General features: G+C 31.4%; 2 protein-coding genes across 4 annotated transcripts; both read left to right on the top strand.

The window, feature by feature from the left end:
* The first annotated feature begins 480 nt into the window (after window positions 1–480).
* On the top strand, window positions 481–5,096 carry LOC107029422. Of its 3 annotated transcripts, none has more exons than XM_015230848.2 (4): window positions 481–649; window positions 1,173–1,292; window positions 2,900–3,794; window positions 4,110–4,439. In XM_015230848.2, the coding sequence occupies exons 3-4, from the start codon at window positions 2,924–2,926 to the stop codon at window positions 4,277–4,279; spliced, it is 1,041 nt and encodes a 346-aa protein (XP_015086334.1). In that variant the 5' UTR covers window positions 481–649; window positions 1,173–1,292; window positions 2,900–2,923; the 3' UTR covers window positions 4,280–4,439. The 3 variants fall into 3 exon arrangements, with proteins under 3 accessions (XP_015086334.1, XP_015086327.1, XP_015086321.1); XM_015230835.2 differs by having other exon boundaries at window positions 482–649; window positions 2,900–3,822; window positions 4,110–5,096; XM_015230841.2 differs by lacking the exon at window positions 1,173–1,292 and having other exon boundaries at window positions 2,900–3,822; window positions 4,110–5,096.
* Window positions 5,097–12,181: 7,085 nt separating this feature from the next.
* LOC107008611 (protein SPIRAL1-like 1) lies at window positions 12,182–15,169 on the top strand. Its single transcript, XM_015207719.2, has 3 exons — window positions 12,182–12,296; window positions 13,191–13,459; window positions 14,816–15,169. Exons 2-3 carry the CDS (start codon window positions 13,226–13,228, stop codon window positions 14,894–14,896), a joined length of 315 nt encoding a protein of 104 aa, XP_015063205.1. The 5' UTR covers window positions 12,182–12,296; window positions 13,191–13,225; the 3' UTR covers window positions 14,897–15,169.
* Window positions 15,170–15,287: the final 118 nt, after the last annotated feature.

Genomic DNA, 15,287 nt, shown 5'->3' with positions numbered 1-15,287 from the left:
GGCCTTCCAAGGAAAGACCTACAAAATTCTAGAGTATTCTTGAAATATCTAAGGGCTTTTAGAGTTTTCTACAAACCTCTCCAGGGTCTATAACTCTAGAGTCTTTCGCCCCTATCCGAATGCAAAATTCAATTGTGAAATGACTTAAGAAAGCTAAGCTCATATTATAACAAAGTAAAATTTAGATATTAGCTTAGAGCTCATATTTATATTTAATATCTTCAGTATTGTTCAAGTCATTAATTACAAATCAAATACAATATTATTCATTAAACGTCATTAAAATAATACTGGTACACCCACACTCGTCAAATTCAAAATTTAATAGTTCAAATAGTACATAGAACTCGAAAAAAAGGATATTTATAAAATCAATTGAATATCAATGTCTTAAAGCACGTGTAATCACGTGAGTACGATGTTAGTTAAGTTGGTTATTCAAGAATAATTAGTGTGATGACACCAAAGCCCACTCTTTGCCCTCCCAACTTTTTCTTATCATTTCCTCCAAAAAAAAAAAAAACTAATTCTTCTTTTTCTTTTCGATTCTTCCATAAATGATAAAATTTATGAACCCTAAAAAAGAAATTTAGAAGTTGAAGAAGGATCAAGAAAGAACAATAGAATCCAAGATTTCACTAATTACTAGGTAAAATGTTTTAATTCAGATAAAAATACTCAGTTTCTTACTTATTGGTAAATTTTTTTTTTGTTTGGGGGTTAATATTAGATTCTTGATTCACTAATTAGGTTAAATGTTTTAATTTAGATAAATCCCACCAAAAATTTTCATTTTCTTGTTTTTTTTTTATATCATTAGGGTTCCATTTTTCTTGGTTTAATCTTGAATAGTTTCACTTATTAGGTAAGATATTTTAATTTAAGATAAATATCAAGATCAACATGTATTTTTTTAATTGATAATTAGTATCTGCTTTTGAGATGATGGTCTATCAGAAATAACCTTTCTAACGCCATAAAAGGATAAAGGATAAGCTCTGGGTACATTCTATATCCCAGAGCTCATTTCTGGATTTCACGGGATATGTTTTGTTTTTTTTTGTTGGTCAGTAGTGTTTACCTAAATCTTTGATTTTTGAACTTAATTTAGTTTACATTAATCTTGTTGATAACATGTGATTTCTAATTTACTTAGTTTTTCCCCATTTTAGAGAAGCTTTTTGTTGGGAGGTTTATAGATTCAGCTTGGGGGAAATGGTTGGAAGGAATAGTCGAGACCGCCCCGGCAATATATAAGGAGGGTATTAACAACAAACTCTTGCTAGTATTAGGTAATGACTCTGTATTACTGGATTCGCGTATTATCTTATTCTTCAATTTTTACGATTGCATATTGCTTGTTTGCTTTGTTCATGTTGCTATTTACTGTTGTTATTATTATCTTTTGTTCCTGTTTTGGTTGAACTCCTTTGAGTCGAGGGTCTATGGAAAACAACCTCTTTACCCCCACAAAGGTAAGGGTAAGGTCTAGGTCTTAACATACATCGATCTTACCCTCCTTGGACCTTTGCTGTTGTTAATGACTCTGTATTACTAATAAATTTCATTTCTTAAATAACTTCTTTTTTGTTAGACATTTGATAACATTGCAGTAAGACATAAGAAAATATGATACATGGTGTAATTAATATGGACTTATCTAAGATTAGGACACGATGGAAGCAAAAGTTCCATCTAGGAGACATTAATTAGTTGGATTGAGTGCTAATTGTTGTTGTTTCACTTACATTTAGTCCAGTTTTGTTTGTTTGATTAAAGACTTTTATGTAAGTGTAGGATTTGGTTAACCTCTAGTTCAATAGCATCAAAACATACATAAAAGTTTCGGATATAAGTAATAGAAAACGATAACATATTAGTAATATATAGTGGAAAAAAAAACAGCTCCGGGGCATGAAGCATCTCTCGTTCATACAAGGTCCAGGGAAGGGCCGCACTCAGAGGTTTATGCAATGTAGGAAACCTACTCTGCCCGAAGCATTAGTGATTGATTCCACGGTTCAAACCTGTAATCTATATATAGGTCATACAGAGACAACTTTAGTGTTGCTCCATTGCTCCCCTTCGTAACACATTAACATGTCTAACCTGTTTTTTTGTTAGACAGCAATCCAGTCTAAGAGGCCGAATAAACGTCTACACTTTATCCCATGGGTCTTTCTTAACAAAGTTCACTTTCAAGTGCATCTGTTATGTTTGATTGAAAAGTCCTGGATCAAAATTTTCGTTTTTATTGTTTTATGGCCATCAACATTTGGCCTAAATCTTAGATCTTCGGGTAAATTCACATTCATGATTCTTCTTGCTCATTTGTAGGAAATAATGACATTTAACTGGTATTAGCATTAGGTAATGATTCTATTTTATAGATTGTTGTATGGAGATGATATCCATTTCGTAAATGACTTCTGTTCGTTAGACTTTTTGTAGTAAAATTAAAAACTTGATTGAATAAGTAGATAATGTACAATAAGTCTACAAGCCTTGGAGGTTAAATTTGTTGAGTTTGAATCCTAGATCCGCCTCTGTTTCCATGTGCATTCTACTTTCAACTGACGTAGGAGAAGGCAACCATCGAGAGTCAGGAGGTACTTCTTTGCAGGATATGTTGCTCGTTCTGACTTGTGAGTGTTGCATTGCTTCCTCAAACAATAACTTAATCTCATCCAGTGGTGTAGCCACATGTAGTGAAGGGTGGCCAGTCAAACACTCTCGTCGAAAAATTATACTGTATAGAAAATTTCATGAAGTATATAGGCCAATTTTTTTTTTATATTAAATCTATGACACCCTTAACGATCTCATCTCTAATATTTTTCTTATATTAACATTAACTGGACATTGTTTGTGCATCTCAACAAGTTGATGGTTTCTACAGGTGATTTTTAGCTTTAATCCAGTCATGAGCCCTAAATATGGAAGTGGAAACCGTAATCATTCTCTAACAGATGCAGTGGTAACCAAAAGTGAAACTGAGTCCAAGTCACCAGTAGTCTCTCTCCGGGATTCTAACCAGGAGAGTAAAAGTAGAAAAAGTTCGGATTCTATCTTAAATGATAGTGTTTCAGGGTCAAGTAAAAGTTCAGAACTTTCCTATTCCACGTTTTCATCCTCGTCCGGTTATTCCTCTGATGATTTCATACTAATGAATCCAAAAATAGCATCCAACTCTATTTCATCAAATGTAACATCCAAACCTTTATCTCGAGCGGACTACAATCATTTGAAACTGAATACATCAACAAGCTCCACCTCACAGGTTTCAGACGTCACTGATGAATCGTTATTGCCAACCGTGTCAATTACAAGATCTCCTTTTATCCAAGTGATGGACAGACAAGGAGGTTATGATCCCAACAGAGTTCCCTCTTCCATTTTTGAAAGTAAATCCTCAACACCTAACGAATGGAGTGCTGTCTCTGAAGAGTCTTTATTTAGTATCAACGTCAGTCTTTCGAGGAAGTCAGCAGAATTACGCATGTGTGTGGAATTGGAAACATGTGAAGAAATTAGTAAGTCTGGGAAGCTAATCAGTAGACACTCATCGCCTGTAAAAGGAGGAGAACGTACGGAAAAGAGTTCTGTATTTGATACAGAAAGGGGCGTGATTGATCGAAGCAACCTTATTGAAGCAGGAAATCAACATAAATCAATTAAGAAACAATCACATTTTGAAGAGGAAATAAAGTTAAGAGGGAACAAAGATTATTCATCTGCCATTAGCCATTCCGAAGGGAACGGAGGGTTTAAAGACTCCTATAACCATTGCAATGGTAATGATACGTCTTTACCTTTTCCAACGTGAGTAACCAGTTCCTATCTTTTTTGCTAATATCATCTGCATTTAGCATATGTACACGTTCTTCTCTTTTCTTTTCCATGTCACTGGTAACATGTTGCTTCATTAATAATTACGCGGAAGTGCATTAGAGTTCATCTAACGTGTCATTCATATAAATGTGTTTGAGTCTCATGTCCTCAACTTAAATGCTTTACATTAAAGATTATTGGTGATATGATTTCTTCACAGAATGGAGCTTGCAATCATGCATTTTCGTGTTAACGGAATATATTTTTGTTTATTGCAGAGATAGGAAGTCCACCAAACCTCTTTGCCATCCTGCTTATTACAAAAAAAAGAAGTCCAGATGGTCGTCATGCTTCTCTTCCTGTTTTAGCTGCGGATCGTGTTGCTCTGGATGTCCAAGCTGTTCCTGTAAGTGCTCAGGTTGCTTCTCTTGTAAATGTCCAAGCTTGAAATGTTGTTCTTGTAAGTGGCCAACCTGGAAGTGTTGTTCTTGTAAGTGGCCAAGCTGGAAATGTTGTTCTTGTAAGTGGCCAAGCTGGAAATGTTGTTCTTGTAAGTGGTTAAGTTGCTCTTGTTGTTGCCGTGAGTGGTCGGGAAAACAGGGTTGCTGCTGTAAATGATCAAGCTACTACTTTTATTGTCCAACCTAGCCTAGTGACGGAGTCAGAATTTTCGTTAAGGGGGTTCATCGTCTATATATACATAAAAAAGATTTTGACCTTGTATATACATTGTGATTTTTCGGCCAAAGGGGTTCATTCTGTGGCCAGAATGCACTTTAAGTGTTCAATGTCACCAAGAAGCTGCTGCGAGACATGTCAAACCTGACCTAGTTGCTGCTCTAGCTCCTCATTTTAGCAAAGCTGAGAGTGCCAGTGTTTCTGAGCATTTGGCTGCTGCTGGTGTCAATGTAAATGGAAAGAACATACTTATTGTTGTTCAAAATCTTATTCTGACTGTATTCATCTCCTAGAATCATGAGATGGATAGAAGCGAGCGATGCTTGTTGGTTCATGCACTGTCAGAGTCAGGATTTTCACTAAGGGGATTCAACATATAAAAAGGTAGACACACGAAGAAGTGAAGGGAATTCAAATGAGTATGTATACATAAAAAATAGTTTTGACCCTGTATATACAATGTAATGTTTGTGGTATAAATGATTCGGATAAACTCCTTGCGCCCCTCTATCCCTTCACTTGCTAATTTTGTATATTATTGAATAAGTTTCTCTTCTCAAACATATATAAACCATTCATGTTGAAAACTCTCTCTCATTCAACATACTAAGAAGGCATAATACATACCCGTGTCCTTTAATTTGATCTCATCTGACATATCTATCCTCTAACTTCAAGTGTACACATGTATGTATTTGAACTTGAACAGAATTGAACACGTAAACACATACATCATACTTGGCATTCTATGTGGCAATTCACGTCCTACGTGTATTATGCTACACAAAACAAGTGTGTGTACTTGTTCAACTTCATACAATCTTAAACACACCAAAAGTTGAAGAGCATAGAAGCAATAAAAGATCATCATCACAGTCTAATTCCTCCTCCGTGTTTTTCTAACTCAACAAGTTAACACGGGTATGACAACTAAAGTGAAAAATCCGAGCTACTTAGCTTGACAACTTCTGCATAAACTCCTCATCAGCTGCACTGACATGAAATTATATAGAATGATTATTCATAAAAGAAAAAAAGGATCTATATTATAGAATAAGAAAACAAAAAGGAAATATAAATAATAATATAATATTAAGAAGAGAGAAAAAAATTCTTTTTTTAGAGAGTAAAATAGAGAATCAGGTTGAAATTGGTTGTCTGGAAAAATAGAAAATTCTATATTTGGAGAGTAAAATAGAGTGTAGGGTTGGGGATGCCCTAAGTAATAACAAACTTCTCTTTGAACTCTAATAGAAATCGAGGCGAATCTAGGATTTGAATTTATATTATGAAAATAAATTTTAAGCCCCTACAATTACATGTACTTTGGGTGAACATCCTCTGGGCAGGTGAGCAAAAAATTTCACCTATGAACATCCAAAATATTGAGTAAGCCCATCAAGAAATGAGTTCAACATCTATTTATAGGAGAATAATTTTAATCATTATATACTATGTTCGTTGTTTTTTAATTGTCATATTATTTTTTCGAGAATCAATTTAATTAATTTTTCAATATAAATTTGATTACATTAATTTGATATTTTAACAACTTATTATTAATTTTTCTTTTTGATTTTGAAATCTTAAAATATTTTTAAATTATTTATATTTTGTTAAGTTCATACTTAAATTATGGAATATTGTTATATGTTACAAATAATTATGAGGTATTTTATTTTTGTTACAAATAATCATGGGCTATTGCTGTTACCTTTACACAGCCGAAGACCTAGTTGTGGAGTTAGGAATTTGATGAAAGATATGAAAATTATGTTAAGAATGTGCTAAATTAGATATATATTTACAAGAGCTAACATTCAATTTCTGAACATCACATAATTCTTTGGTAAATGGTGTACACTAGACCACCCTTCTCCTAAGATGATGTCTCTGTTTATGCTGTGTTTCAATGTGGATATCGGATATCATGAAAAATAAAAAGTTAAAAGAAAACTAAACACACATGTGATAGTTGACAGTTCGCTCACGTTCTTGTACTAATTGCTCACGATCTTGCTTTACCAAATTAATCTAAGATACTATAAATCGCTAAGAAAATGCTAGAGAGAAAACGAGAGAGTTGGAGGGACTAATTGTATGGTAGAAAACTTAGATTAATTTTCTATGGGGAACTTTCGCAAATAGCAACTATCATAAATTTCATTATGCTCTATAACTATAATTTGCATATTTATGAGCTATAACTACGATTTGTTTATGCAAATGGTAGGAATCATCCTCCAACTGCCACTTATTTCGACAAATCATTGTTGAAAGATGTCATGTTCAATCAAATAACTGCTAAGGTATATGTATTGTAGAACAGAGTTCTCTGTTCCAAATAGTTTACTTGCACTAAAAGAAAGCCAATTTTTGACATTTTTTTCCATTTCAGGACGTTGAATTGACATCAGTATTAATAAGGCCAATCCCTTTTGCACCATTGACAGATAAACTTTCCCTATCTGCAACAAGTTATGATTCTATTCCGAGCAGAGAAGTCAGAATTTTGAATAAGGGGTTTAAAATCTGTAGAAATAAATAGCCGAAGAGGATTCGACATCAACTATAGATACATATAAATTTATTTTAACCATGTATAAATAATATAATTTTCCTGATGAACCCCTTCATACAAGGTAGCTCCGCCCCTGATCCCGAGATTCTACATAAAAACCATAGAAGATTTTGCTATTCCAGTGTCCCTTCAGGAGGCGATGACAGATTCAAATCAACCTGAACAATTTTCCAGATGAAAGGGTTTGATCATTCATTTTTTTCTGTCGAAACCTCAAACACTACAAAATATTTTGCTGGAAATTTCAAAAGTTCATGTAAAATGAACTCTGAGAAATCATGCAGTAAAAATTAATCTCCAACACAAATAACATTTTTTCAAGAGTCTCCTTCATTCATATATACATATTAGGTGTAGATGATGGGGTTGGTTTAGATTTTTCAAATATCAAATCAAACTATTTGTATAAAAAATTTAAATTTATACACCAAACTAAACTAATAAAATTTTGATTTTTTCGGGTTTTTCAACCTCGGGTTGGTTCAGGTTTTTCAAATACCAAACCAAACCATTGTGTTGAATTTTTAAATTTATAAAATCAAACCAAATAACAAACCTCGAATTTTTTCAGTTTTTTGGATTTTTCGATATAAGTTTGCATAAAAACATATAATCAAATTGTGCTTCAAATATTCTTTAGTCCAACCAAAATATAATTATATAAGATATTTCTTTAAAAAATAACACAAAATATGAGATGAGTATTGATGTTACAAAAATATTCAATTAAAGATAATAATAAAATCATCATATAAAATAAATATTGTAAAGTCATAATGAAAATGATCATAATCATGCTAAAATAAGTCTGATAAGTATTAGTTACATTACTAAATATTTAAGGAAAATTAAAATTAGATTATGCATTTTAAATTATCTAAAACAATGTAAAACTAAAGAACAAATATTCAATATTATTGTCAGTCTTAGTGTTGAATTGATTTTCTTTTTGCATTAGTGTTAATTTGATTTTGATTTAAGTTTTATTATAATTATCAACATCTATGAACTATAATCTTTATTGAACCATTCCGAATTCTAAGTTTTAAACTTGAAATAATTAATTAAAAGATGAAACTATGAAATAGTATAAGAAATATTTTAAAATTATATCAAAGTAAATATTTTTATGTATAAATAATTTTTAAAATAACATGTATAATGTTGGGTTGGTTTGGTCTAGGTTGATTTTTTTTAGTTAAAATCAAATCAACCCGAATATAGACAGTTTTTTTTTTCAATACCAAACCGTTAGTCGGGTTTTTTTTTGAGTTGACTCAATTTGCGATTTGATTCGATTTTCAGTTCGGTTTTATACACCCATAATACATATAATCAATCATTAGTCATTACAAGGAGGCTATCGGTGCGTTAAAGCGTAGGACATAATGTGTTTACTTATTTAATTTTGTATAAGATTAAGTATCTATTTGTATATAGATAGAGTTAAGGACATAGATACTAGCTAAAATCATATTAAAAAACATATTTATATATTTTACTAAAATTCTACTATGTAATAACATTCATGACAACAAGTTGTTTCTCAAACATCTGCTCTTTTATTGGTGATTCACCGGTCACTAGAGAGTGATTACACTATCAAAGGTGGTTTATTTATTTATTTAAATTATCAATTATAATATGGCTTTCAATTTTGAAAATATGATTTGATGCTGATTTCTATTCTCTAGACTTTTGGATTGTTCAATTTGTATGGTTTCAATGACAGGGAAATTTTTTAGAGTTACATCTAATAATGCATGGAATCACGACAAATATTCGTTTCGTTCATTTTTTATGTATCACAATTTGACTTTACTTATCTACTAAAAGAACAATTATTGATATAAGTATTCACCATATCACCCTATTAGTAAATGTTTAGTATTGAATTTTGAAAAATGATATGAAGAATAATATTTAATGTTAAGGATAAAACATGAAAAAAAAAATTATTTTTCTTGATATGATAAAAGTGATAACTAAAAATAAAAATTTATTTTAGAAATAAGTAACTCATAAAAATGAACAGATAAAATTTATAATAATTTCATAAATCAAGAATCGTAATGGTAACCAAGTGTTTCTTTTTTAAATTGACGGAATGGAAGAAAGATAACAAAGCGATAAGAAATCAAATTCTCATAAATAAGATGAAAAATAACTATGTACACTATACTATCTACGTACATTTCAACATAACCATCGTGAATTTATCCTAGAAAGAATGAACAAGACCAACGAGTGGGGAAAAAAACTTGCAAATAACAGTCAGAATATGACTTTATCACAAATTATTTGTGTCATCTTCCTTATTTTAATTGGAAAAGAATTAATAATATCTTTAAATTACGTGAAATTAAATAAAAATATTCTTCATTGATAAGGTTAAGAAAAAAGAACATTTTTTAGTATACACTTTCTTTTCCTAATAAAAATAAGATTTATTAAAAGATTTTAAATCTAGCTAGCTAATAAAGTAGTTAGATGCTTTTTTTTCTTTCTTCTAAATTTCATTTTATCAATTAAAATAGATAAATCGTGCACTTTTTAAACTAATAATACAAGCCATACATATAAGATTACAATAACCCATCATTATTTTTATTTAAATAATGATAAAAGAATCTAATAATATAAAAAAAATATTTTCAGAACTTGAACCAGAATAAACATTTGCTAATACAATTCTTGATTTTACATTTAAAATGGAAAAGGGTCAACAACAACTTTATCAACATATTTTAAAGAAGGCATAATACATATATTGGACCCTAAACTTGGCTTCAAATTTTAACTTTGACCTCCAACTTTCATAGTGCACAAATAGACACTTTAACTATCCTACCTTTCAATAAATAAACACGCGATTTTTACATTCAAAGAGCGTGAAAGACAATCGCTTCAATGTGTATAAATGAGCCACTCAATGATTGCCAACTAGTTAAATACTTTACACGTCGATTTTAGATCTAAAAAAAAATCAAAATTAATTTAATTTATATTGAAGAATCAAAATTAATTTTAATTTTAATTTACATACAAGAATCAAAACTAATTACTCCTACTGGTTTTTAGAGCTTGGAGCTCATTGTTTGACGGAGCTTAGAGGTTTGTTGATGGTTGGCATCTTGATTTAGGTTTTTTGTGGTTGTTGGGTCTGTTTTAATAGGGTTTGGGGGGTCATTTGGTTGCTGTTTTTATGTCCGGTGTGAGCTACAGGTTGCAGCAGTGTTATTTCGTAATGGTTCTCGCCGGAGACAGCGAATCTGCTGGGTTTGGGGTCGGGTATTTGGTGGGTTTTGCGAGCTGAAAGCTTGTTCGCTTCATGGTTTATGCTCCGGTGTGGAGGAAGAAGGAGAATGGCTGGGTAAAATGAATGGGGATTTTGGGTTGCCGGAGATTGGCCGGAATTCAGGGAGTAGAATAGTCATTTCACCACTTTTTTTTCGTTGTGGGCCATGAAAATTACTCCTCACGCGCGTTTAATACGTGCATTTCACGATTTTTGCCAGGTTGGACTCGCGTGTTTATTTATTAAAAGGTAGGATAGTTAAAGTGCTTATTTGTGCATTATGAAAGTTGGAGGTCAAAGTTAAAATTTGAAACCAAGTTTAGGGTCCAATATATGTATTATGCCTTTAAAGAATTGTAATGTGAAGCAATGCAATAAATTCTGTATTTTATATTATTATGATTGTTGGGTCTTAACTTTTAGACCAAGGATTGCAATTAACAAATATTTATCATCATTTCGAATTAAAAAATTTAAAAATAAAAATATATTTTGTTAAAAAAAAAAGAATTTTATTGATATGTAAAATGAAAATAATATGAAGTACTCTGATCTCGTATAGTATGACCTATATTATCGATTAGAAATTATATGAGTTCAATTTTAATTGATAAAATGATATTAAAAAAAAAAAAAGATTACTTCCAACTTTGGTATTAGTTAAAGCGATACTAAAGACAAAGAAATAAGAATAGGATTCCATAAAAATAATATGTTTAGAAAAAAGATATTTTCAACATAATTAAGTAATATTCTAAATTATTTATAAATAATATTTTTGTTCGATTAAACATAATTTATGAATATGTTAAACCCTTTTCCATATAATTAAAATATTTTTTATTTCTTTTAATATATATTATAAAAATTAAGTGATGCTTTCCCACTAACTTACGTGACTGCAACTCTTTAACTTTGATTATAATGTTAAATCTATTTAAAAATTGAGATGATGTACTTTTACTATTTATTTTAACTAAAAACTGTGTAACTTATCAGACTTTAGAATTTCAAACTTATAAACTTTAAATTTTGATATTGCTTTTGACTCTTTAAAGTAATAGTAATTAAATTTGACATTTCATAACATCACTCACTTCATTCTAAATTAATTTAATTTTTGATGCATTTTCATTTTCCAAATTAAATTAATTGTTCAGTTTTCACGATTACTTTTAAAGTATTCTTTTAAATTTATCCTTCATTAGTTAGTATTGAATTTAATAATGAATTAATATTTAGTTATTTTAATCATAAATTTTATAATAATTAATAAGATTAAAAATGACAAACTAGATTCAATTTATATCTTAATTTATTTTTAAAAAAAAGTGTAAAATAGTTCAAAAATTAAGTTAATATGGAGAGGGAGAAATAATAATATTAGTATAATGAAATATACCTTTAATTTAATTATCAAACAAAGTGCTAAATTAAAAGGGACCAAATAATATAAAACGAAAAATATAATAGAGATAATTTCATACTCAAAATTCAAACTCAAATTCTTTAATTAATATAATTAAATAAATACTTATCAAATTTTTTTTATATTTTTTATTGTTTCTCATTCGATGTACGAAATTCACATTCAAATTTCAATTAAATTTAGATCGCGCGCTACAGACTCCATTTTAGGTGCTCTTTCAATAAACTTTTTTATATTCAAAGCTCAAACTTAAAAAATATCTAATTAAGAGTGAAACAGTTTCACCACCGATAGTAATCCCGATTGGTCATTTGTTAACAAGTTGCATATGTGACATTATTACTCCCCAATTTATTGTCGGTGCAAGAGCACTTATAAAATGCGTGACTATATTTTATTACACACTTTCTTCATTCATTTACTTCCCCTGTCCACATTCAACACATCATTCATCATAAATCAAATACGAAAAAGGAAAGGTAATTCCCAAATATTTAAACCCTAATTCTCTATTTTCATTTATACATATTGAAATTCCTGTGTGTTTTTGGGGAAAATCACTTAGCTAAGCTATCGTTTTCTGATTTTTTTTTGGGGATTTTATGGTGTTTTTTTCTTCTGTTTGCTTGTAAGACTTTGAATTATTTTTAATTTTTTTGTGATAAAAAATGTTGTGTATAGTAGTTTTGATTCTCTTCAATGAACAGTTAAAGAAGCTTTTGTATCAGATTGTGTGAAGGTATTAGTTCTAGCTTATTTGAATCCTAAAAGCTTGATTTGATGATAACAGTAAAACTAGTGTCAATTTTTTTATTTCTTATGAACTTAGTTTTGGGCGCACCTCGACTAATTGCATAAGATACAAACATATACCAAGTAATTTTGTTCAGTAAGGCTACGACAGATGAGAAGAAATCACCTAGTGTTTTTTGTCTATACTGAAATTCGATTGACCACTAGGCCACACCCGTGCACCCGATTCACGGCTAAAGAGTATTGCTTCAAAATGTAACTTGGGAATGGTTGTAGAGTAGTTTTCAAGGGGTCTGATGGAGTTTGGTGGTTTCCTGTACAATAGAGGAACAAATACAAATGATTCTTTATAGTTGATTCGAACTAGATGATGTTTAGATGCACATGAACTTCCGAAGCCAGTAATTACCGTGGCGGTTTGAGTTTTATATGGTTGCAGTTACATTTTGTAATTTCTCTTATGGTTTTTCTTTGTGATATATTGATCAGTTCTATGTATACGACGTTGACATATTTATTGATCTTTGCTTGTACTAGTTCTCCTTGTGTTGTGCTTCTTTGAGAATCACAACGTAATCCTTGATATTTATGTTTCGTTTTAATCATCTGGATTGACTCAGGGTATTTGTGGATCTAACGGGAAAGAAGTAACGATATGGGTCGTGGAGTTAGTAGTGGAGGAGGACAGAGTTCATTAGGATACTTGTTTGGGGATGGTGAGGCTCCAACGTCAACTAAAACAAACCCCCAGGCTGTTCAAAGTGAAGCTCAGCCGATAAATAAAGAGCCTGTTGCTGCTCCTTCTCCTCCTGCTGATGCTACTAAGCAGATTCCAGCAGGTATTCAAAGTATCAGGGCAGATGGTCAAAACACGGGAAACTTTATCACGGTATGTACTTGTGCAAAATTATTATAATGTCCTCTGAAATGCTTGAAATATTCATTGCTATGCTTTGCTGGAGAGGTTTTCGTTGCTAAGCTAAGGTGAAATTAAGACATTTCCACAAGTCCTCACTTTCTAGTAATTAATAGCTTGTTCGGTCAATTTTTTGGGAAACTAGACCTGCTTAAAGAAAGTGCATATATCACATAGTTGAGGCGTTTAACCAAAACTTCAAAGGTGGTAGAGGATTTGTTAACAATGCCAGAACACGCTCTATTTTAGCTACTATATTTTTGTGGATATTATTAGTATCGTTGTGGAGTGCAGAACCGATTCATTGATGTCCATCGCTGTTGTTTTCTTTTGTCTTGCAAGGAATGTGTACAACCTCATATGATGTTGCGTTCTAATATTATTCATTTATGAACTTAAATTTTGTTATTTAACGTATTTATTTTAAGTTAATAATTAACTTAAATGTATTGTGTGTTGCATTTGAAGGCATGAAATTGAGGGCACAGATTGTATGATTCATGCTGTTTGTTTTCTTGTGGAACTATTGAATACGGCTTTGTTTGTTTGTCCTATTCCTATGATCTGTTTGTGCCCATAAGCCCATTTTAAATTTCCTTTCGTGGACCAGCCAATTCTCTAGTGTAGTTTCAGAAAGGGTAACCTGCTGGTACGTGTTGCATTTTCACCGAGCAGGTTACACTACTTTGACCCATTTCGGACCCAATATATGGAGGAGTCTGTTTGGGTTTAACATATGAATGGGCCATAACACAAACCATCTAAACATATGAATCTGGTTGACAATCTGATCCGTCAAAGTTACAGTGGATGGATAATTGGATATACATCTTGCCACTTGTTGATTCCAACGATGAAATGAGGACAAGATAATCAACATATACCATCTTTTGTGTTATGAGTTTGTTGAACCAATTTCGACCAAATGATTAATTATCTATAGATAGAGGTAGGTGTGGATCTTGTGTCATTGCTATTTGCTATGTGTTCGGCTTATGACTCATTGATAAGCTGCAACCACACTCTATTGATGTAATAACAAAACCAAGGTTCTGTTTGGACTTGAGCAATCCTCATCTCATGAGCTAGCTTTTGGGTTGAGTTAGACTCAAGTGTCGTATATTTACGTTTTGTTGGATTGGGATTTTAGTGATTAATCCTTGCGACCGATTTCTTAAGGAATCCTTGAGGATACAACTTCTTGTGTTAGAAAAACTAATTGCTTTCTCAACTCTCATCATTGAATTACAATGAAGTAAATCTTTGATAAGATAGACCTTGTTATGGAAAAGTTATGTGGTTTTAACTAGGGTTATTGGCTTGCTATAGGACCGGCCATCTACCAAAGTACATGCAGCCCCTGGTGGTGGATCTTCTCTAGGTTATCTCTTTGGGGGCGGCAGCAGCTGATAAAGAATGTCCAATCACCCATCGTCGTTTCATTATTTCTTATACCTTGTTTATCAACTATCATGTCAATGTAATTGTGTGTATCGCGAAAGAACGTTGTGTTGTTCTATGTTTGTTACCTTGTGCTGGTGGGTGAGGGAGTTTTTTTTTAAGCCTAAGTATTTGTGGTATACTTCAATTGCACAAACTTCTGTTCATATATTCGCAGTTGACAGCCATTATATTCTAAAGTTTACGCTCTTTGTTGCTATATACATAGCTTTTGTTAATCGATTATTGGTCCAACGGCATGTTGTTTCCTAGATATCGTACTCTTTAATTATATCATTGTTCGAGGGAAATTGACTAGAACTAAATTCACTTCTGTTTCCTTTTACTTGTCACATTTTGC

The sequence above is a fragment of the Solanum pennellii genome, chromosome 1 (assembly GCF_001406875.1).
Source record: "Solanum pennellii chromosome 1, SPENNV200".
Taxonomy (NCBI): domain Eukaryota; kingdom Viridiplantae; phylum Streptophyta; class Magnoliopsida; order Solanales; family Solanaceae; genus Solanum; species Solanum pennellii.
Note: the sequence above shows the minus strand (reverse complement) of the source record. Positions and strands in the feature narration are given on the sequence as shown.